At 46.6% G+C, this 24067-nt stretch overlaps 1 protein-coding gene across 4 annotated transcripts; it reads left to right on the top strand.

Annotated features, from left to right (window-relative positions):
• On the top strand, positions 1-12576 carry Rgr (retinal G protein coupled receptor). 4 transcript variants are annotated; one of them, XM_075987509.1, is made up of 7 exons: positions 1-79; positions 2076-2232; positions 3088-3236; positions 6555-6708; positions 8116-8233; positions 11774-11887; positions 12343-12576. In XM_075987509.1, the coding sequence occupies exons 1-7, from the start codon at positions 1-3 to the stop codon at positions 12463-12465; spliced, it is 894 nt and encodes a 297-aa protein (XP_075843624.1). In that variant the 3' UTR covers positions 12466-12576. The 4 variants fall into 4 exon arrangements, with proteins under 4 accessions (XP_075843624.1, XP_075843625.1, XP_075843626.1 ...); XM_075987510.1 differs by having other exon boundaries at positions 3115-3236; XM_075987511.1 differs by lacking the exon at positions 11774-11887 and having other exon boundaries at positions 3115-3236.
• Positions 12577-24067: the final 11491 nt, after the last annotated feature.

A 24067-nucleotide genomic window follows, 5' to 3' on the forward strand; every position in this document is an offset into this window, starting at 1 on the left:
ATGGCAGCAACCAGGACCCTGCCTGCTGGCTTTGGGGAACTCGAGGTGCTGGCTGTGGGGACAGTGCTGTTGATAGAAGGTGAGCTAAGCAAGACCTTGGGTGGGGCGAGGACCCGGTGGTTACCAGAACCCAGGCCACAGCAGTGGAAGGGGAACGCCATCCTGGCTGCCTCTCTTCTGGATCCAGGGATTATTTTCATCCCCCTTAGGATGTAGCATGCTGTGTCGAAGCCAAAATAAAGAAGTCAGGCAAGGGCCAAAAACAGAGCCCTTTGGACAGGTGAAAACTGCTCAGGAGATAACTGGACCAAGCCCGTGCTTTTCATGTCCCTCCATCCAAGAGAAAATTTAATCCATTTCCCCAGAAATTTTGCTGAGACTCTCCTATAAGAGCATGTCCTCAGAAGTCTCCAGAGACAAACAGTTCAGCTAACTGCCCACTGGGGGACGTTATCAGGGCATTGCCTAGTCATAAATGTGTGTCTGCAGATGCAAAGTTGAATCATTAGTATAAAATCATGGTTTAAATAGATATACAGGGAATTTAAGTTCATTAGCCCCGGCCACTTCTGCCTTGGTCTGCCACTACCCCCACCAGGTCTATATCGACAACCAAAGTTTTTTCTCCAGCAACAGCTACTTAGGTCCAAGAGATGCCTACTTCAAGCTAGAATCTCTAAGATGCTCAGTGAATACAGAAATGGGGTTCTCCCCAAAGCCAGGCTGGTGGGGTAGAGTCTCCACTCAAACCGGACCCAGAAGAGTAATGGCGAGGACTGACAGTGTGGGAGGGAGTGACCATCAGACCCTGCAGATCCTGGACATGGTGGAGTGGGCCCCATTTTCTGGGAACCCTTCAACTTAGCCAGCTTTTCGGGTACTCTAATGGGCTAGGAAATTTACTTTATATCTTTACATTGCTTCTCTTTCTAGGATTCTTTTTTTAATTAATTAATTAATTAATTTATTTATTTATTAAAGATTTCTGTCTCTTCCCCGCCACCGCTTCCCATTTCCCTCCCCCTCCCCCAATCAAGTCCCCCTCCCTTGTCAGCCCAAAGAGCAATCAGGGTTCCCTGCCCTGTGGGAAGTCTAAGGACCACCCACCTCCATCCAGGTCTAGTAAGGTGAGCATTCAAACTGCCTAGGCTCCCACAAAGCCAGTATACATAAGCGACCCCAAAAACTCTACCAAAGAACTCCTACAGCTGATAAACACCTTTAGTAATGTGGCAGGATACAAGATCAACTCCAAAAAATCAGTTGCCTTCCTATACACTAAGGATAAGGAAACAGAGAGGGAAATCAGAGAAGCATCACCTTTCACGATAGCCACAAATAGCATAAAATATCTTGGGGGTAACTCTGACCAAGGAAGTGAAAGATCTGTTTGACAAGAACTTTAAGTCTTTGAAGAAAGAAATTGAAGAGGACACCAGAAAATGGAAGGATCTCCCTTGCTCTTGGATTGGGAGGATCAACATAGTAAAAATGGCAATTCTACCAAAAGCAATCTTTCTAGGATTCTTTCCCATGCACTGACCTCCACAATTTTAAAGGAAAAGCTTTCTCTCTCCATCATCCCCCCCCCTTTTAGCAAGAGTGGGATGCTACTGAGGCTGTAACCCAGGGCCTTTCACAAGTCAGATACGTTCTCTACCGCTAAGGAGATGCCTAATTCTGTTTTGACCTTTTAGCTTTGAAGCAGGACTAGATAGGCTGACCTTGGACGTGCAATTCTTCTGCCTCAGATTTTTCAGTATCTTGCCCACCAGGTTCAGCTCTTGCTCTTTTAAAACAAGAAGCTAAGGTTAAGAAAGTTCAAGAAACAGTAAGGGAGTGACCAAGCTGAAATCAAGGGACGGGTCTCTGCTTCTCAAGAACCCCTCCTGCAGCTTCACCTTGACGCCTGGTGTCCTGGGTCATCCCACCAGAGTAGCAATTGAAAAGATGCATGAGAGGGTGCTGAGGTGGAATCTGGGAGGTTCCTGAAACTCCACTCACCCCAGACCCTGCTTCTGATGCCCACATGGGCCTCACCTCGGTGCCAGCCTCGATACCACCCTTCCTTTCAGCGCTCTCTGGCCTCAGCCTCAATGGCCTGACCATCTTCTCTTTCTGCAAGACTCCAGATCTACGGACTCCCAACAACCTGCTGGTACTGAGCCTGGCCCTGGCAGACAGTGGGATCAGCCTGAATGCCCTTGTTGCAGCTGTATCCAGCCTCCTCCGGTACCAGCCCCTTCCCCTTGCATAGTCTCTGGCACCTCGGGGTCATGGGCAAGCAAACCAGACCTTTCTTTCTACCTATAGAGGACTGTCACAAGGTCAGAGGTTAAGTAGGCAGAATTAAGTTAAACTCAAATTCCTGGTTATTGATGAAGACTTAGCCAGTGTCTGTAATTGTAGGGGTTGCTCAGACCTGACCAAAGAGACCGTGGACTGGAGGGATTCAGAACCTGAACCCTGTGTTCAAGGGACTGAGCCTTGAGTCCTTACTTTATCATTTCCAGTCCTGGGATACGTCTACCAGTTACATATTACAACCTAATTATTATGTTTTGTTGGATGTACTGGTTTAATTATTTACAAACAGCTTGAACTAATACTCTCTGGTAGGACTTAAGTAGGTGTTTGTTACAGCAAACAGGATTTAGACCAGCATTTAGTACCTCATGTGCACACCAGGGTCTTGTCATGCAGTCTGCAAAGGTGTCTTTGGAGTCTACATCAGTAAGATTTCCTCCTCTCACAGTGAACCAGCGCTTCTTCCTCAGCTTCACCATGGGAATGAGAATCCAAGATTTGGGGGTTTACCCTCTAGGTTTGCCTTCATCTGTTGTGGTACCCTGGATAAAAAAATTTTGCTTCTCTTGGCCTCAGTTTACCCACCTATAATGGAGACAGATGATCATCCCAAAGGACCTTTAGGCCCATTGGTGGTTCATTATACCACTGACCTAAACTCTGGGGTCCACCATGGGAAGACACTGTTAATAAGGTCCTCCTTGCAGGAGCAGGGATAACATCCAGGAATCTTCCAGCTTCCTCTGGGCAGGTGTGGATGCGGGGAAGGATGGAGGGAAGGTTCACTACTCCCATTGTTTCCCGCAGGCGCTGGCCATATGGTTCAGAAGGCTGCCAGGCTCATGGTTTCCAGGGTTTTGCAACGGCTCTCGCAAGCATCAGTGGTAGTGCAGCTATTGCCTGGGGTCGCTACCACCACTACTGCACCCGTATGTCTCTGGGCCTGCTGACTTTGGGGACACTGAACATAGGAGGATAAAAGAGAGGGCAGGGTGGTCAGTACTCAATTCAGCTCGGCATTTTCCAAACAGCAGAGTGTGGTTAGGAGCGAGGCCACATGCACATAATGTATTACATTCATTACAGAAGAGGAGGGAGAGGGAGGGTGGGGAAGGCCTGCCTTGAGATGCTCATTAGAAAGACTGTGTCTGTCCTTGCTACAGTCTTCCTTCAAGGCTTTGAACCTCAGTTTTATTCTCTGCAAGATTATTTTAAAAAACAACCTTTAGAGATTCATCTTGAAAATCAAATGAGATCATGGGCATAGAAAACATCCTGGAAGTCAGATAAATTTAGGGGACAGAAAAAGGGCAAACTCTGTGTGTGTGTGTGTGTGTGTGTGTGTGTGTGTGTGTGTGTGTGTGTGTGTGTGTGAAGGTGGGGTCTGGGTGTGTTCCCACCCTGCCATTTCATGGGTCCATGGCAGAGCCACATGAAGATGAACCCAGGTCTAGATTTCTCAAGCCTCACTGTAGGTTTTGTCATTAGTGCGCCACCTGCTCTGTTTTCTTTTGTTTTATTTTGTTTTGAGGCAGGCTCTTATGTACCCCAGGCTGGCTTCAGACTCCCTGTGAGTGCCAGGATGACCGGCGTGCCCTTCCAAGCCTGCTTCATGCACTGCTAGGGGTAAACCCAGTGGCCCACGCATGCCAGGCAAGCACTGTGTTAATGAGCTACGTCCCTAACCCTTGCTTGTTATTTTTTTCCCCCAGCAAATGAGTTACTTTAGAAAATATCAGACTTTTATTTTAGTTTTATGGGTTTTCTTTTATCTCATTAGTTCTATTTTATGACAGTCTCAGGTAGCTCAGGCTCCATATGAAGGCAGGGTAACTGAAATCCTGGTCCTCCCGTCTCCATTTCCCAAACCAGCTATAATGAGTGTGTATCACTGTGCCTTGCCAAGTTCTCTTTAGAACTTATTTAGGATCTGATTATACAGCTCAATTGGTAGGGCCCTTGCTTAGCATCTACAAGGCCTTGGATCTAGCCCTCAGTACCACAAAAACCTGATGTGATGGTGCACCTCTTTAATGCCAGTACTTGGAGGATGGCACAGCCAGAACAATCAGGAGTTCAAGGTTGTTTTCAGTTACTTAGTGAGTACAAGGCCAACCTGAGTTACAAAAGACCTTATCTCCAAAACAACAACAAAAAGCTAATTTTTATTCTTCTTAATGTCCTATTCTAAATAATAGTTGTAAAATCACAGGTGTAGTGTACTTAAATTTCAGTACATGTTAAAACATACAACATACCACTAGCAGAGAGAGGCACATGAGCATATTTTGAAAAACTGTAGTTCAACTGACCTAGATGGAAAACCTCCAGTGTACAGCCTAAGAAACAGGCATAGAGAAGAAAAAGAAGGTAGTCAACCAGCCCCATGACACTAGCCCAGTAAATAGAGCTGGCATTGAGTATGGCCAGGATGTCTCCAGAGGTTGTTAATTCCTTTCTCAACTGAGTCCAAGTCTTGCATGGTGGATTTTATTAGCATGAAGGCTCTTTAGGGTCCATGACCCCCACAAGCCTAACTTCCAGGCATCAGGAGCCCCTCTCTTGGTGAAAAACTGCCTTGATTTTATTCTGAGTGATGATAAGCTAGCCTCTCCTGTTGACATGGCCTTGGGGATTCCTCTTTATGGCTTCCATACTGCCTTTTCCAAATATCCTCAAGATCATCACAACATACACACAAACATACACACGCATGCGCGCACACACACAGGCATGTGTACACATATGCACGATGTGCACACACATATGTTGCCTGCACACATATAGACATGCATACACACATATGTGGAGGGAGGGGAGATGGAGGAAGAGGAGTGCAACGGAACAACCTGAAGACAGGGACCAGTGAGGAGGGAGGCCAGGCTCATCTGCTCCATTACTGGGCGACAGTGAACACTCTATCATGGAAATGTTTTTCGTGCAAAAAGGCTTCTGCCCCACGTGGGGAAAGTTGGATGTTAATTACCTCGCCCTCTGATGGAGTAAAGGGTGCCTTAGTTGCCTGGGATACTATAACAAAACATCAAAGAGTAGATGGCTTAAACAATAGAACTCTATTTCTCTCAAGCCTGAGATCAGCGTGTCAGCATGTCTGGTCTTGCTTAGTGCAGTTCCTCTTTCTAGATGTCCACCAAACTGCATCCTTGTTTGTTTGTTTGTTTGTTTGTTTTGAGACAGGGTTTCTCTGTGTAACAGTCCAGCTGTCCTGGAACTAGCTCTTGTAGACCAGGCTGGCCTTGAATGCACAGAGATCTGCTTGCCTCTGCCTCCAGAGTGCTAGGATTAAAGGTATGCACCACCACACCAAACTGCATCTTCACAGGGTCATTGCTCTCATGTCTGTCCTCATATGAATATGAGAGTTGTGAACTACACTGCAGTCTAGAAAGATCCATACTAAAGGAGCATGAAGTTCACTCAGGACTCCCCATTCATGATGAATGAGCTCCCAAAGTTTTACCTTCAGTGGCCATCACACTAGATATTACACTCTCGGCACTTGCATTGGAAAACACAACCTATCATTCAAACAAAGTTCATCTGTTGTATTATCAAGAGAGGCTAGGTGTGATGTGAGGGAGGTTGTAAACCAGTTCTTCTACGCTTGTCCTATCGGGAGCCCTGTCTTCTACCCTGGGGTCAAAAGGGCTCAACAAATAATCCACAGAGAGACAAGGACACCTGGGACAGATGTGCTGAAGAAAGGCCAGTCAAAGAGGCTGCAGAAGATAGAGAACAGGACCACGGCAGGTCAGTCAGGCTGGACTACATCACACCCTAAGAGGCTGTCAGTACAATAGCTTCCGCCAGCAGCCCTGAGATCGAATCCAGGTCCCTGAGCTTCTGTAGAGCATCCTGAGAGCAGACACCTGCCTCTCAGCAAGCACTCCACATCTACCCAAACTACTGTATAGATCTCGTCCTCAACCTTGGCCTTGGGTGACACTTCTGCCTTTTGTCTTCACTCCCTTCCTCCTCCTCTCTGTTCTCTAAGGATGATTTAGGATATATGAGGAGACCATCACTTCCAATGATCTCTTTTGCTCATGATAGTCCTCAAACGCAGAGGGCTTCATGCTCAATATGGAAAAAACTGAGGTTCAAAGATACCCATGCTATTACTATTGGACTAGGGATTTGGGGACTCTGCAGTGACAAAGTCCATTCTTTTTCACATAGTCAAGCTATCTCTTTACAACCTATCTTTCTTTCCTCTATCTCTGCAGGTAGACAGTTGGCATGGAACACAGCCATCCCTCTGGTGCTGTTTGTGTGGCTATCATCTGCCTTTTGGGCATCCCTGCCCCTGATGGGCTGGGGCCACTATGACTACGAGCCTTTGGGGACATGTTGTACATTGGACTATTCTAGAGGTGACAGGTGAGATGGCGCTTGTAGCTTTGAGGCTCACCTCTACAGGGATCTTGACTTGAAGCTTCTGTGAGAAGGGTGTTCCAGTTGAAAACTCAACTGGACCAATGTCAAATTTGGGGGAAACCCAAAGGAGCATTATGCAGTTGGTCATTGGTCTGTGTAAGTCATAACTATTATGGAACTCCACTATCCTTTGGCCCTATTCAGCACAGGGAGTTGTCTTGGTGCAAAATGCATTTGATTTGGGGAGGCACCCAGGCCCTCAGACAAACATATCTAAAGCACATAAGGACTTTGCATAGGTAGGGACCTCCCAGCATGGAGATACGTTCTCCGCATGTAATGTGGGCTAAACCCTGTCAAAATAGGATTGAATACATGCAGTCTTCATAACCTTGGAATTTTCTTATGCTACCGCACCATCTGTGTGGCTCTGGGGAGAAAGAGCTTAGAAAATCCATCAGGTATCAATTTTGGGATTGGTCACAACGGCTTCTAGCTCCATGCCTCCCACCTCTCCCCATCTTGTTTCCAGCATAGTTACACTGGATTTGTGTTTTACAGACAAGGCAGACTCATTTGCCCCTGATCACAGGCTTCTCATGTGAAACTGACCTATGCATTTGGATGGTCCTAATAATGTCCTACAGAACATCACCCAACAAGGATTCCTTATACTTCTTAATGAACAAGTAAAATGTAGCCCTTGAGAAGCCTCCCATTCATGAAGTCAGGAATGCATCCTTGTGACTCCCAGTTGTTTCTGGTCATCCTTCCAGCCCCTCGAGGCCTGAACCGAGACCACAGGCTCTTTGGCAGTCCCTTTAATGAGTTTTCCATTGTTGATTTTTGAGACACTAGCTCACACTAGCTCAGGCTGGCCTGGAATTCACTCTAGAGCCCAGGCTGGCAGTGGACTTGTAGCAATCCTCCTGCCTGGCCTCCCAGGTGTGAGTCACCATACCCAGCCCCTTCACTGACTGCTTAAAGAGATAGTACCCAGTCTCCAGCATCCATGGGTTATTTTTAAATGTTTGTGAAAATTAAGGAATGTCCTTGGATATTCTTTCCTCTTGGCCCACTGATACCTTCAGAATTTAGTGAATATATTTCCCAAATTGAAGAATTCCATCCACCCTTGGCCAATAAGACAGCAGGGCTGAGTGAGCATTTGAGCTTGAAAAACAAATCCTTTCTGAGCTCCTGGTTCCCAAAGGCAAACTTCATGAAGACCTAAGGCTTCTGACTACCCAAGAGAGATCAGCTGGGCACAGGAGCACCTACTATGTGCGCGTGTCTAAGATGGGGTGCCGCCACTCACTGTCCAGCACCAATGGACATCCTGATGGTAGCATCCTGAGCTGCTGGTATCCTGGGTGAGTTGACCTCTGTTTTTCTCCCCTCTGCCTGTAGAAACGAAATCAGTTTCCTCTTCACCATGGCCTTTTTCAACTTCCTGGTACCCCTTTTCATCACGCTCACTTCGTACCAGCTCATGGAACACAAACTCTCCAGGAGTGGTCATCTTCCGGTAAGAAGCTAGCTCCTGCAGCAGCGGGGGCCGCTGGGTCCTCTCAGAGACCCTGGCAACATTCATGGCAAGACAGAAGTCAGGGTTTTGCAAAAGTCATCAGAAAAAAAAAACCCAGCTTGCATAGATATATTGTTAGGGCTAGAAAATACCTTCCTGTTGCTCAGATTTCCAAAGCTTAGGCAGCAAGGGCCCAAACAAGACCGATTTGTGCAGACCTTGCAGCCCCGAGATCCAGGCTCCCGCATTACATCCTGCAGGCTGTTATGCTTCAGTCTCCCTAGGGATTTGAGGCTTGGCATTAAATTGCAGGACTCTTCAAATGCTGCTTTTTAAATTGCTTTGAGATGTTTAATTTAACCACATTCACAGGCTATTACCCACCACATCAAACCACACCTGCAAGCACATTTGTCCAAGAAAACGATGCTTTAAAATAAGACCTCCTGGCCAGCTCAGAATCCCGATATTAAAACTCCCATGCCAGAGATGTTCATTTGACTCTGCCCCTTAATCAATTAACAAATGAGCCGTAACTGGCAGCAAAGGGTTGTTTTTAAGGAAAGCAAATATTGATATTGTAGACATTATATGTATTTTCACTTCATCTTTGTGAATCTTTTCTGATGAGCGGAAACTTTGTCACAGACTGGGAGGAGGTGCAGAGAAGGAAGCTAAAGGACTCACCAATGCCCCACATTTAGTAACAGCAGAGGTGGATCAAATCCCAGCCCTGGAGCTCTTCCACAAAGTGCTCGATTTTAGTGCATAAAAATATTCTTCTTAGTAAGACAACATGCCACTGACATTTATTCCTGGGAGTTAGAAAACAAGATTATATATTACTTTCATCTGTGGATCTAACTAAAATGTCAAGGTTTGCCCTGGGACAAAAATCCTGACCCCGACCCTGGAGGCCAGAGCGCTACCTCCTCGATTCTCTTCCACATTGCTCACCTCAACATTAAAAATTATTTGTATTAATTCTTTGAGAACTTCATACAGTGTGTGGTTGTATTCTATTCAGTCCACACCCCTTCCCATAACTCCTCTCAGGTTCACCCCTACTTTCTTCATCCCCAGCTCACGTTCTCTTTTTAAATAACGTAATCCACCAACCCCAGTTTGTGCTGCCCATGTAGTTACACACATGGGACCATCAACTGGAGAACGGTCAGTCAACCTGAGTCCTCACCCTTGAAAGCCACCAACTGGCCATAGATTCTTAGGGGTGGAGCTCATGAACCACTTCCCACTCCATGCTAGAAAGTTGATTGGCTTGGTTTCATGCAGACAGCCACAGCTTCTGTGGTTTCACAAATTCAGCTCTCATGTCATGCCCTGAAGGTACTGTTACTCCCATCCTACCTGAGCTCCAGCTTTAGCAGTATGTGCATCACTTTCCTCTATACTTCCTGAACTGGTGTGTGTGTGTGTGTCTGTCTGTGTGTCTCTCTACGTGTGTATGTCTGTGTCCTATTTTCTTCTATAGTTCCTGAGTGTTCTCTCAAGTGCTCGAGTGTTCTTACCACACAATTGTAAAGATTTGATGCTAAGATCCACATGTGAATGGATCATGTATGCGATGCCTGTTGTAATAAGGGCAGCGGCGGCGGGGCTGCGTCCCCAACACCCCAGCCGCCTGCCCGGCTAGCTTTACCCGAAATAATTACACAGACACTGTATTCTTTTAAACACTGCTTTGGCCCATTCCTATCTAGCTTCTTCTAGGTTAATTCTCACATCCCGATCAACCCATTTCTAATAATCTGTGAGCACCGGTCTTACCGGGAAGATTCTAGCCTAATTCCATCCTGGGTTGGAGCTTCATAGTGTGCGTCTGCCTGGGAGCTGGGCATGGCGTCTCTCTGAGGCGTCTGCTCCCGAGAGCAGAGCTGTGGAGTCTGACCTCACTTCCTCTTCCTCCCAGCGTTTTGTTCTGTTTACTCCTCCCACCTATCTCCTAACCAATGAGAGCCAAGCAGTTTCTTTTAATTTAACCAATGACCTTCCTCCATCAGATGCCTGTCTTTCCAGGTCTGGGTTTCAGTCAGTATGTTTTCCAATTCAACCCATTTACCTATGAATTTCATTTTCTTTGCAGCTGAATAAAATTCTGCTGTCTATTGTTATCCATTTTCATGATCTATTCATCAGTCGGTTGTCTTCTCGACTGTCTCTGTGTCCTAGCAATTGTGAACAGAACAGCTGTGAACATAGGTGAGCATGTGTCTCTGAGGTAGGAAGCAGAGTCCTTTGGATGCCCAGGAGTGATATTATTAGGCCATATGACAGATCTGTTTCCATAGTGACTGCATCAGCTCACACTGCTCCAACAATGAATGTCATTGCAACTCAAAACAATTAACAGGAGGCAAAGGGAGACTGATCTCTGCGAGCTCAAGGCTACCCTGGTCTACATGGGCATACACACATGAAGGTCACAGGACAACTCACATGAGTCAGTTCTCTCCTTCCACCATGTGGGTCTGGGAATTGGAGTCAGATTGTTAGGATTGGATATAAGCGCATTTGTCTACCCAGCCGCTTCATTGGCCTTTCCCACCCCAACTTTGATCTGTACACATGAAATTTTCACACTTATCGGGGGTTCCATCAGCCAGAAGACCACTGCCATGATTTCCTCATCTTTCTGAGGCATCAGCTCTGCTTGCTCAAGCATTGGTCACTATCCATGGCACCAAGGTTCCGAGCAAAGCTGGGAGCTTCTGGAGATGGAACTGTCTACTGTAAGGAGCTAGTTTCCCTCCTCGCCTCAATGTCCGTCTCCCAGGAAGATGCTCCACCTGTCTTCACTACACATTTTTCTCTAGAAGAGGGCTAATTCACAAGAAAATAAAAATGGTTCCTGGTTCACATTTGAGGAGCATCGGGGGAAGGAGTTCACGTGGCTGTGAAGCCCAAAAGTCAATGCTTACTGCTTTGCCACTCTCCAGGTTTTTGAGAGGAAGACTTTCACTGAACCTGGAGCTTGCTGCTTGGCTCGACTGGGTAACCAGTGAGCCTCATGTATCTTTCTTGTCTCCGCCTCCCAGTGTTGGGATTACAGGCATGTGCCACCGCATCTCACTTTTCACATGGGTGCTGGGCGTCCGAATTTCATCCTTCTGCTTGTACAGTAAGGCCTCTACCCACTGAGCTGTATTCCCAGGCTCACTGCTCAACATAGTTTAAAGATTCAACATTGAAGGAAATGTGTCTTCATCCAGTTAAATCTCCTTTGCTATAGAGTCATGTCAAAGAATGTTGCTCACTATCCATCCCACCCCAGTTCCTACCTCCAGGCAACTCAGCTCATTTTATAGACATACCATTTTATAGACAAGGAAACTGAGGTCGAGTAGCCTTAAATACCAGGCTTAAGGCTACCTAGCCTTTCAAGGCAAAGAGCTCATGTGCTACCAGGATATTCTTCTGGATCAACCCCTTCCTAGAGCCTGTCCTGTGCTAGGAGCCCTGCCTCTGCATGACTACGGCCACCTAGAGTGAAGGATGCTTCTTCTGATGTTTCCTCCCTAGGTGAACACCACTCTGCCAGGCAGGATGCTGCTGCTGGGCTGGGGCCCCTATGCCCTCCTGTACCTATATGCAACCGTCGCAGATGTGGGCTTCATCTCTCCCAAGCTACAGATGGTACAGACTCTTCCAAAGCCCAAAGAATCCCCTACATCTTCACATCTGTCTGTCTCGCTGTATCACACCTTCTGGCTTCCTGCTAACTCACCCACTTGGTCTCTTTTTCATTCCCCTCCCTCTTTCTTCCCTTAAATGTTTGCAAAGTACAGAAAATGTTTTTGTTCTGAAGTGCTCCTTCAACCCTTGGGCCATACTGAGATGATAGAGACAGCTAGACATGGAGTGAGCATGTGCTCTGAGACCAGGGGCTGGGATTGACACCCAGGTTGGGCATGGGTAAGATGTGGTAGGGGGTTCTGTGACATTTGATGAACCATAGACATCTACCAGGAAAGACTCGGAGGCTGAAGAATCAAATGATTGGCAGTTGCAAGGGGATGAGTCATAAAGTGGGCCTGGGAGAGACGTAGAGGCTTCAGAGCATTTATCCTGGTTTTTTTCCAATACAACAGGTGCCTGCCCTCATTGCCAAAACCATGCCCACAGTCAATGCCATCAACTACGCCTTGCCCAGTGAGATGATCTACAGAGGAGTCTGGCAGTGCCTGTCTCCACAGAAGAGCAAGCAGAACTGAACCCAGTGAGATTCTTCAAGGCGCTGCTCACAGTCAAGCCTACCTCTGCAAGCTTGGGCTGAGTCCCTGGCAGGAAGATGCCCTAGCAAACTTCCCAGCAGCCCCAGAGACATGCTGCCATGTCTATGTCATGCTTATCCAGCAGCCTCGAGAATCATGTTGAGTCCAGAATTAGGCTGGATCCAAGAATTCAGATACTAGGTTCATGGAAGGAGTACTAGTCTCTGCCCTTTCTTTACACATGGACAAAGAGGCCCTGGAAACATAACTCTCTCTGAACTTAGTTATCTGAAGCCCAGAGCAAAGACATCATTATGAACTAACAAAGATGCTGTATGGTTGAACAAGCTAACATACTCACCAAGCACATAAAATGTTTACTGAAACAGAGCTACAGAAATAAGCCTTGGCCATGTTCTACATGAGCCCAGTCTTAAAATAAAAGGAGACAAAGCCCTGGGGTTGTTTTTTTTTGAGGGGGGGGACTCATCTGAGGCTTCCAGCTTTCAAATAATATTTATTGTAATGGTATCGATGGCTTATTCTGCCCCTTGCTCTATGTCCCATATTGTAAGACATGATTCATATTGTGAGATGACAGTAATGACGATTTGACCATACAGACTGAGGCAGATCATGCAGGTTACATCCTGCCTGAGTCAGCCACCAGCATCAGAATTCAAAATGAGTCCTTGTTTATGTGAGATTTGGATTGAAGTTTGATTTAAAATGTTCTGGAACTCATTGCCAATATTTTAAAAAAAATGGAAGCAATTGTTTAAGTGTCCAGATGTCAGGAGATGTGGACCCACAGCTCTGCCTTCCTCTTCACGATGACAGTTTGCAGAGCTCAGGGTGCCTCTTTACCGAACCCTTTGCCCAGAACACACAGGGTCCTGTTCCAGCTCAGATGTTTCCTGTAGAGCCCATGTGCTTCTGGGTTTGTGACACTAATGGAGGGGTTCCAGCCACCTTTAGATGTTCACCCGTGTCTTCTACAGAGTCAGCAAGTCAGGATCAAGACGTACTAGGCGCGAAGTCCTGTGTGAGACCCGCTGTCCCGGAGGAAAGTGGGGATGATTGACAGGGTGATGGAGCCCATGCTGGAAGTCTAATGGTGGAAGGAACAGCTGGCCCAGGCACTGTGAGAGATAGAAATCACATCTTATGGAGCCAAGAACCTGAAGAGGCCAGTTTCTGGGGATGAGGGGTGGTCATGAGAATAGCTTGTAGACTTGGGTCTTCCTCCTGGTTCTCCAGATGCACAAAATCAGGTCACATAGAAACAACCCAGAAGGCGCTTGCATAAAACAGAGTCCTTAGCCAGGCATGGTGGCGCACACGTTTCACCCCAGCACTTGGGGGTCAGAGGCAGGTGGTTCTCTGCGAGTTCAAGGCCAGCCTGGTCTGCAGACTGAGTTCCAGGATAGCCAGGGCCACAGAGAGAAACCGTGACTTGGAAAAAAGAAAAGCAAAAACAGCAACACAACAAAAACCAGCCCTGTTTAGTTGTTTTGCAGGATGAATTGAGGAAGAGAAGAATGGGGTGCCTTCCCATGGCACTGTTTTCTGGATTACGTTCTGAGCCGGGTGCTGTGCAGACAAGGTTACACTTGACCATACCTCAGGGCCCACAAAGGATACTTGACCTAGGCTGTGGATAGAGAGAGAAGCCCGGAGATCCCAGAGTCTAAGCTGGCCTTGCACATGACTCGGAAGCCCAGGTAGAAATTACTGAACAATTGCACACATGCAAGTGCAATTAGACAGAACAATATAGGGAGGATAAAGACAGTGCTGGAGTTCCGGCCGATTATCTTTAAGTCCCAACCACAGACGGAACCGTTTTTCTTCCTCCATGTGAAGTAAGAAGTATGTCATCCAATTTACAGTCAACACAGTTCAGCTCTGTATGCCAATGGGATTTGAATGTGTTTCCATGTTAGCCTCATTCTGGTTAGAAAAAAATCGTGAAGTTTAACCAGAAAACTTAAATGCCACCATGGTTTCTCAATTTTCCTTTAAAGGGCAGACCAGTTAGGAGAAAGGCTCCATATATGCTCTCTTGTGCCATGACCAGCATGTGTGCCATGACCAGCGTGTGTGCTATGACCAGTGTGTGTGCCATGACCAGCGTCTGTGCCATGACCAGTGTGTGTGCCATGACCAGTGTGTGTGCCATGACCAGTGTGTGTGCCATGACCAGGGTGTGTGCCATGACCAGGGTGTGTGCCATGACCAGGGTGTGTGCCATGACCAGTGTGTGTGCCACGACCAGCGTCTGTGCCATGACCAGTGTGTGTGCCATGACCAGCGTCTGTGCCATGACCATCGTCTGTGCCATGACCAGCGTCTGTGCCATGACCAGTGTGTGTGCCATGACCAGCGTCTGTGCCATGACCAGGGTGTGTGCCATGACCAGTGTCTGTGCCATGACCAGGGTGTGTGCCATGACCAGTGTGTGTGCCACGACCAGCGTCTGTGCCATGACCAGTGTGTGTGCCATGACCAGTGTGTGTGCCATGACCAGCGTCTGTGCCATGACCAGCGTCTGTGCCATGACCAGCGTCTGTGCCATGACCAGCGTCTGTGCCATGATCAGCATCTGTCTGTGTCGCCCCTCGTTTGGTGGCCATGGGGCAGAAACTTTTTTTGTCCATGTTTTCTGTCTTCTTGATCTCAGTGGATTCTGATCATGACAGAGGGTGCTGAGACTATAAAAATTCTCTTCCTCAACCAAAATGTTTATGTGGGCTCAGTTATCTCCTCCCAACTTAAACCAAACCAACCAACCAACCAACCAATTAAGAGCAACAAAAACCAAAGCACCCTGGATACAAAGTCTCCAAGGAAGTGGGGTTAAGTGAGAGAAGCACCCTAATGCCCCCAAATGCTCTCTTTCTAAGAGGAGGCAGCACAGAGCCAGGACTCTGGCCACTTGTCGGCTCCCATGCACACATCAGGAAAAGTCCTTGTGAGCACACAGTGAACAACTGCCGTCTGCACACCCGAGCACAGACCTCAGCAGACACCACCTCTAGCAGGAACTTCCTTTGGCTTTCCAGCCTCAGGACCCAAGGGAGATGCAGGTGTGAGATCTGAGCCTCTGCATCTATGAGCTTTTGTTAGCGTGCCTCTAGCAAGCAAATTGTTTTCAATTGGAGCTCATTTCAAAGAGATTAATAACAGAGGCAAACAAAAGCTTGGAATACCAGGGCCACTCGTACAGAATTCTAGCTTGTATTCCTTTTAGCCTAAAATGTGTGAGCCAAGCACGGTGTCACACACCATGTGATATTGCAGCATATATGTATATACTCTTTAGGTCAAGCCTCAAAAATACGTATTTATGATATGAGATATGAAATTTGCCTCCTAAGACCTCTTCAGATACAGAGTCATTGTGCTTAGTGTGTTTTAACTAACAAATATAAGTCTAGTAAAAGACTTTCCATCACCCATATCGTCTTGTTAGGAAACATTGCTCTCCCTGCCTTGCCAAATAGATGTGAGTTATAGTCACAAGTAAACCAGCAAATTATTTTCAAAGTATCAGACTGTCTTCATAGTAACAGACCAAAAGACTTTCATGGAACCAACCATTTTTCAGAAGAGGAACAGGACTGTGCTTAGCAAAACAGTATCAATTACATGCATTCATATTTCTTCTTAAAAGCGAAGGAGATACTGATTTTTACACACACACACCTATTTCAATAGCAAGAATGTGGGCACAATTTTTACACACACACACTCACACACAAATCTTGAGACAAGGTCTTATGTAGCCCAGGTCTTGAACCTGAAAGGTCTTTTTCTGTTTCCCAGTTAAAAAGATTCTTGGTCAATTTATTCAAATATAAACTCTCTCTCTTTTTTTTTTCTTTACAAATGCCTGGTTCCGATCAGAGGCCGACGCTATTGGTCTTGTCTTATGAGCCAATTAAAACAAGTTCTAACGTGTAGAAATCAACCCGGAGTCAGTAAGGGTGTGCAGTGCCAGGCTGGTGCCACGAGGTGGCAGTGCTCTCTCGACGATGACAGTCTCTCAGGCCAGGTTGCTTTCTTTTGTCTGATCTAGGTACTGAAGCCTGACGCCTGGCTGTCTCTAAGTGGGTGACCTTAAGATCCCTTTCCTCTCCTTGAAAGACACAAATTATATATTTGATGGCTGGAGGGGTCGCAGACAGAGCCCCCTTTTCTCTGTCTACAAAGTCCTCACAGAAAGTCTAGTTCGGTGTAAAACCAGAGCCCTCCCAAACAGGGCAGGAATGTGGGTAGGCTATTAAGGGTCTGATCTTGGTCTAACTGGGCAATTGGGACCGTCCTTGGCCTTCAAATCTCGTGTGAAAATCAGGTGATAGTCATAGCACCGAATGCTGAGATTACATGTGGATACACAATGTAAACTCCAGAGAGCTGGGCTCGAGGGCACTCTGAGCACCGCTCCTAGAGAAGCAGTTTATGCACATGCGCACTGCCTGCCATTCATTAAGAATGAGCAACGTTTCCGAAGAAACAAGAGCTGGGAAACTTCTGGATGAAAACCAAAGGCACAATCCCTTGAAACTCTCCTCTCCTGTCAGTCACGGCCACTGGTTGCTTCTTTCGCAAGCTGTTCCTTGGCCCTAACGCCGCACACCTGTCTTTCCCTCTGCCCGCTGGGCTCTCTTAACAATAGCCTTCGTTGTCTCCCTTGGCCCAGCTGCTCTTCTCCCGACAGCTGTTGGGCACTAGCAACAGCTTCGCCCTCCTAGGTAGGAGGTAGTGTGGCAGCCTGGAAAGCTCTTAGCATCCAGGGTCGGGAAGACCTGGGCAGAAATCCAAGTTTTGCCACTTAGTCAACATGACAGTCTCTGGTTAGCCAAAATGTAAGGTCTCCGTTCTTCTTCTCGGCCCCTCTGTAAAACGCCTCATGATGGTTTTAGCTAAATTAGTTTAGCAAAAATACTCCCATCCTCGGTATCTGATGAGTGAGAGGGTTATCCCCCACTGCCTAACGTGTGATGTCTGACCTCCATCCTTGTCTAGGTGGTGATCCAGTTCAAGTCTTGAGTGTTGCCTAAAGATTCACAGGTTTAAGAGTGGATCAGAGGCTTGTGTTGTTATTAGGGGGCGTGTGAGAAATTTAAGAGTAGTGGCTTAATGGGAAAGCTTAGACCACCCAGAGTGTTCCCGTAAAGGGGACAGTTGAGCCCTCACCCCCTTTTTTTTTCACTGCCATAGAGTAACAGTTTTACCCCTCCATATGCCCCCTGGCATGGTGGCTGTCTGGCATAGGCCCCAAAGCACCCATGGGGTAAAACCTCCAGAACTCTGAGGCACGGCGAATCTTCCCTCTTTATAAGTTGATTGCCCCAGGTATCGCTACAGTAACAGACGGCTGGCTAGCACAATCATCCAGCATCCACCTCGTGCTCCTCTATGTCACTTTCTACCCACTGACCCTCTCCTTCGCTCTGAATTCCCACTAGCCCATGTTGACTGCATCTCTCCTGGCAAACGGTATGTGTTCCCAAAGCGATGATCCCAAATAGCGTCTTCCTTGCTTAGAGACCATTAAGAAGGTTTATAGACTAACTTCCCTTTAACAAATGCAGGACACAGTTTGAGAGGATCTGTAGCAAAGGCACACAAATGGGCTCCATGAAGGTAGTATATTTCACAGTGCGTGGGCCACAGTGGGCACTCAGTGAGCGCTAGATTTTCTCCTCTATCCAGCCCTTCTCTGATGCCTTGGGGTACCCTCTGGATCTCATTGGCTGCTTAAGAAAAGAGCGGGCAGCTCTTATGATGATTAAGTGACAATTACATGCAAATGAGTCCCATCTACACGCTGATTTAACGCCCACAGAACCCTCAAAGCATAACTCTCCCCCTCGTCTGCACATTTGAATCACTTGGGATCTGGACCAGGCAAGTCAACCTCACCTGTGGGTCAGAGACGCAGACTCTGGTCCACCTGCATCTCCTAAATCTGATTTAAACTTTAAACAACAAGGTCAAGGGAGTTTGTGTGTGCTTTAAAACCTGAGTAGAAACACAGCGCTGTGTAGCCTACAGGTGTCTGACTCATCCTACAGAGACGGTGATATAGCAGTTTTGTTTATTATTTATTTTTGATGATTTCATGTACATATGTATAATTTACATGTAATATATTTTGGGTGTTTTCACCCTCATTGTCCTCTCTCATTCCCCTCCCACTCTGACTGAACCCCTTTTTCTTTTCAATAAGCCCCCCTTTACTTTTGTGCCTTTGGTCTGTTCGTTGACCCAGTGAGTTTAGTAAGTGTTGCTCGCGTGAGCACGGGTGAGCTGTGGGCTTGTTTACTGAGCATGCGCACTTCAACAGTAGAGATAGCGCTAAAGAAAATGACTCTCTCCTTCCCCATCAGTCGCTGACTGCTGTAAGCTCCCAGGGAAAGGGGACATCAAGAGTCCTTCTTCATCATCCAAGATGGGATGTCCAGGTTGTGCCATCCTATAAAGGTCTTGTGTGGGTAACTACGGCTAGATACAGTGCTTTTGAAGGCCTGGACTGGTGCGGAACTTCTCAAGCAATTCAGAGATTCTAATAGGCAAATAGGATTGAAAAACACTGTGATTGGATGTTAAGGACCCTCTCGCTTCGTGGAGCATGAGCTATCGCTGAGAGAACACTCTGAGATACCTCTGAGGCTATCCTTTACTATGGTGTGTGTGTGTGTGTGTGTGTGTGTGTGTGGTGTACGTGCATATACTTTTCTCTAGAAGTTCATTTCCTTTTTGTTCGTCCCCATTTGTCTCACGGCTTACTTCCATCTTTCACTTGCTAACTTCTACCATTTCAAAGGTCACAGACGAGGAGCTGCCTCTGTCCGAGGCTTTCTGCTTTATCATCATGATATCATTTAGAGAATAATAAGGCCAGGTCTTGTGATGGAAGTCACAAGGCACGAGAGGACACAAACACTGCACTACAAATGGGACACCTGACTCCTGACTTCTGTCTCGGAGATTTTCAGAGCCGAATGAAGGCAGAGTGAGTCCAGAGTGGGCAAGGGCAGCATTGCCCACTGTAGGGTGCATAGGACCCTCCTGGGCTCCTGATGAGCACAGACACTAGTGTGGTATATTGGGGAAGTGTCTTGGTTAGGGTTTCTATTGCTGCGACCAAATGCCACGACCAAAAAGCAAGTTAGGGAGAAAAGGGTTTATTCAGTATTGCTGTTCATCATTGAAGGAAGTCATGACCGGAACTCAAACAGGGCAGGATCCCAGAGGTGGAATCTGCTCCAGAGGCCATGGAGAGGAGCTGCTTACTGGTTTGATTCAGCCCACCTTCCTGTAGAACCCAGGACCAACTGGACCCTTTGCCATTGATCACTACTTGAGAAAATTCCAGCTGGATCTTATTGAGACATTTCCTCAACCAAGGCTCCTTCCACTGATGACTCTAACTTGGGTCAAGTTGACACATGGGGAGTGAGGCCATAGTCTGCATTTCCTAGGCTTCTCAGGAAAGGCTGGCACTGCTGGAATCACGGCCAAATCAGCACAAAGAATCCCAGAACCCACTCCTGTGCCACTCAGCAGCTGCGGATGTGGGGGAGCGGGGATATCATTGGCCTTTCTCTCCTACGCAATGACTGGGACCAGTGATTCCACGTTCGTATTTTTTTTTTTTTTTTTGGTTTTTCGAGACAGGGTTTCTCTGTAGCTTTGGTGCCTGTCCCGGAACTAGCTCTTGTAGACCAGACTGGCCTCAAACTCCCAGAGATCTGTCTGCCTCTGCCTCCTGAGTGCTGGGATTAAAGGCGTGCGCCTCCAACGCCTGGCTCCACGTTAGTATTTGAACTCAGCTCTGAAGACTATACCTCGGGATCTGGAAGACCTGCTGAGAATCTCGCTACAGGATTTCCCACTGCAGAGCATTTTTGAGGCATTCAACAGCAATTAAATAATAAAGCCTAACTTGAAATCGGGGGGGGGGGCAATTTAAATAAACAGCATCCTTCCAGTTTACAGCATAACAATAAGAAGGAAGATTAGGACTGATTGTTACTGATGGAGAGAAACACTCCAAAGCACCAAAAGTAACCAAGAAAGGGGGTCAGGAATGACATTGTTTAGAAGACACTTGAACAATGATTCATAGATGGGAGTATGGAGCTGGGGAGGAACAAAGCACCAAAAGTAACCAAGAAAGGGGGTCAGGAATGACATTGTTTAGAAGACACTTGAACAATGATTCATAGATGGGAGTATGGAGCTGGGGAGGAACAACTGGACACGGTCCAGCTGAAGGAACAGTGGCTGGTGGAGAAGACCCTGGCAGCTCAAGAAGCTAAGACAAAACCAGAGAGCCAGAGGAAGTCCTGGAGAGCATAGGGCCATGCTTCTCCCTTGAGGCAGAAGGATAAAGGGGAAGAGAGCAATGAAGCTTTTTGTATATTTGTTTTGTTTCGTAGTTCCAGGTTAGCCTGAACCTTCCCAAGAAGCTCAACTTGGCCTCAAACAAACCATTCTCCTGCCTCAGCCTCTCTCAGTACTGGGAGAGCATGCACCTCCAGCAAGATTTCATAACTGAGTTTTATTTTGAGAGTAATTGAAGACTTTAAAGGGTTTTAACCAGAAAAAAAAAGCCAACAGCCGATCCCTTGGCATCCATGGGCAGGGCCTGCAGTGCAGGTAAGAATGTTGACCCAAAGAACAGGGAACATTGGGGTAGGCTAGGCTAGAGGTGCTGTCTGGAAATCAGAGGTGATGGTCACAATGACATGTGCCGATTTTCTTATGTTTTTCAATAGAGATTATATGACAAGAGAGTGGTTTGAATAGTTTTTTCAATTTGGATGTTCCTATTAGTTTTCCATCACTGTTAACAATGCACATGGGGAAAAAAAGCCTTCAGGAAGGGAAGACTCATCTTGAGTCATGGATTCAGTGTTTCAGTCCATCATGACAGCACAGCAGCTCACATCTCAGCAGCCAGTGAGCACAGAGAGAGGACCATTCTCCATCAGCTAGCAAGCTATCTTCATTCCACTTTTCCATTTCATTCAGATGACCAGCCCTATGGGATAATGTCACTCAGAGTGGCAAGTTATGGAGCAGCTTGGAAGCTGCATGAAAGCAAATATCACAAAGCCAAAACAGATTTTGGAAAGAAAGGATTCAAGTCCAGATTTCTGATTTTCATACCTCTGTGCATAGTACTTACAGGAAGTGTGCATGCGGAGGTGAGCTTGCACGAGCATTTTGGAAACTGAGGTAACCTGAAGACTATCTCGATTTGCTTCACTCAAGGGGTTTGGCCAGCCCTACCAAACGCCCCAGGTAGCAAGCAGTGGGTGAGGGTGGCACAGATTCTGAGAAGAAAACTAGAATCTCCACGTGTACACTACATGCATTTGAGGGCATGAGAGGACATAGGACGGCACACAGATTTTCAGAGGGACCGACCATACCCTAAGATGAAGAAAATTAGGCTTGGAGCAGGACAAATACATAAGCCTTGTCAGGTACTTGTATCCAGTAAGCATCCAAAAATATGGAGAGACAAAGGAGTATCCTAGGTTGGCTTGTCCACACCAATCGCAGACTGTCCTGTAGGTGTGGGACAGAGTGCAAACTTCCAGCCACGGGCACAGCCGATCTTTGACAGATCAGAGATCAGACTGAGGATGACCTCATGATAGAGGGTTGGTGCTACAGATGTCTAAACCAAAGAAAGCCCCGAGCGAGGATCTCAGTGAACAGGTAAACTCAGGGGAATTACAATGAGGGATATTTTTCATATATTCTGTTTCAGTCACCTCTAGAGCAGGTAGGAGGACTCAGAGAAAAGGGGGGACAGGCATAGGTGAAGCAACAGCTCAGTTCACACCAGAACCTGAGTGTGAGACTCACCCTTTTGGTCCTAAATCCAGTAGCCAGGCACTGACGATCCAAACATCTACTATGGTCAGATATCTTGGAGATGAGATGTACACAAATAAGAAAAACCCATGACTCAAGTCTACATGTGCTGAGATGTCATTTTCAGGTGCTCCAGGAGGCACCTTAGCAGGGATGTGGCAGGTGAGGTGGCAGGAACCTTGGACTCCCAGCCACAGCAGACTCCTATTCTGGAGTGCTAACATGGCTACTTCCTTTCTGGTTTGGGGACCAACAGCAAAATTTTCTGAGCTGTTTTTTTTTATTCTAATGAGTTAGATTAGGTCAGTTGTTTTTTAAATATTAGAAAGGAAGCATTTTTGAGAGACTGTATGTTATCAAAACGAGGCTCAAGAAAACCCTTCTTTCACTGCATTTCCTTCTGGGAGATTTCAGGGCCTCTCCTTAACAAGAGCATGGGATTGCCTCCTATCCTTCTGCTCTGGTGCCACAGATGTGTACCTGGCCAGTTCCAAGGCATCAGGTATTCTCTGTTCATAGCTCTACCAGAACATGAGCCCCAGAGATAAAGGGTCTTAACCGTTTAGCTGCCTGAGTACCTGAGAATGTCTTTGTGGAAACTCACACACATTCGGAAAGCTACAGATTATATTCATCAGTTGCTGTTGCTGGGTGCATTTTCTAGACCATTGCTCAAGTTAAACAGCGAGTAATTAAAAAGGACTTCCCAAAGTTAGGAAAGGTGGGAAGAACAACCAGGTAATTAGGAAGCACCAGTGCCTGGCTTGTTGTTATGGGCTTTGTGTGCATCCACACATCTAATCCTTCGGATAAAAGTGGATCACAACAGCAAGATGCTAAGTCTTATCCTGTACTATACACAGGAGAAAATCGAGGCTCTGAGTGGTCATGAAAACTGCCTTGGGATAACCTAGCAAGAAGCCACACCACTGGGACTGAACTCCTCAGAGCTATCTACATACACCTGCAAGAATATTTTCCAAGGATTCCCTAGGTTTGAGAGGAAATAAACACCCTGGCATTTCAAACAACACATACTCTTTTGTTTCATCTGACTCCTTTATCCCTCACTGAAGGTTTAAACTCTTATTAATTTAATTATTTAATCATTTTACCACAGCCTGGTGTTTTCCAAGCACATTGATTTGTTCTAGGAGGGGAGAATAAGGAGGTGAAAACTCATAACTCAGCAGGGGAAGGGGGCAAGGCATTTACTTCCACTGGCTGCAAGTGCCGTGACAGAAGATAATTCAAACTACCACGGGATCAGCATAGGTGAAGGAGTAAAATATTCTCTCTTTTATATAAAATCAGAGGGAATATTGGCTTCTACAGATTAACAATATTAAAGGGCAAAGGATGCAGCTGAATTGTAGAGCACCTGGGTAGCATGTGCAAAGTCCTGGGCTTCATCCCAAACGCTACATAGACAAAACATGATGGCACATGCCTGTAATCCCAGCACTTGGGAGTGGAGGCAGAAGGATCGGAAGTTTGAGATCATCTTTGGCTACATAGTGAGCTCAAGGCAAGCTTGGACTACATAAAACTCTATCTCACTATCAAAAATTAAAAAAACAAAAACAAACTATAGACCAGCAAGAAGGATTCTGTCATAATGATGTCACTTCTTAGTAGGTGTGGTGGTTTGAAAGAAAATGTCCCCCAAAGGGAGTGGCATTATTAGGAGGTGTAGCTT

The sequence above is a fragment of the Microtus pennsylvanicus genome, chromosome 10, assembly GCF_037038515.1.
Source record: "Microtus pennsylvanicus isolate mMicPen1 chromosome 10, mMicPen1.hap1, whole genome shotgun sequence".
Taxonomy (NCBI): Eukaryota; Metazoa; Chordata; class Mammalia; order Rodentia; family Cricetidae; genus Microtus; species Microtus pennsylvanicus.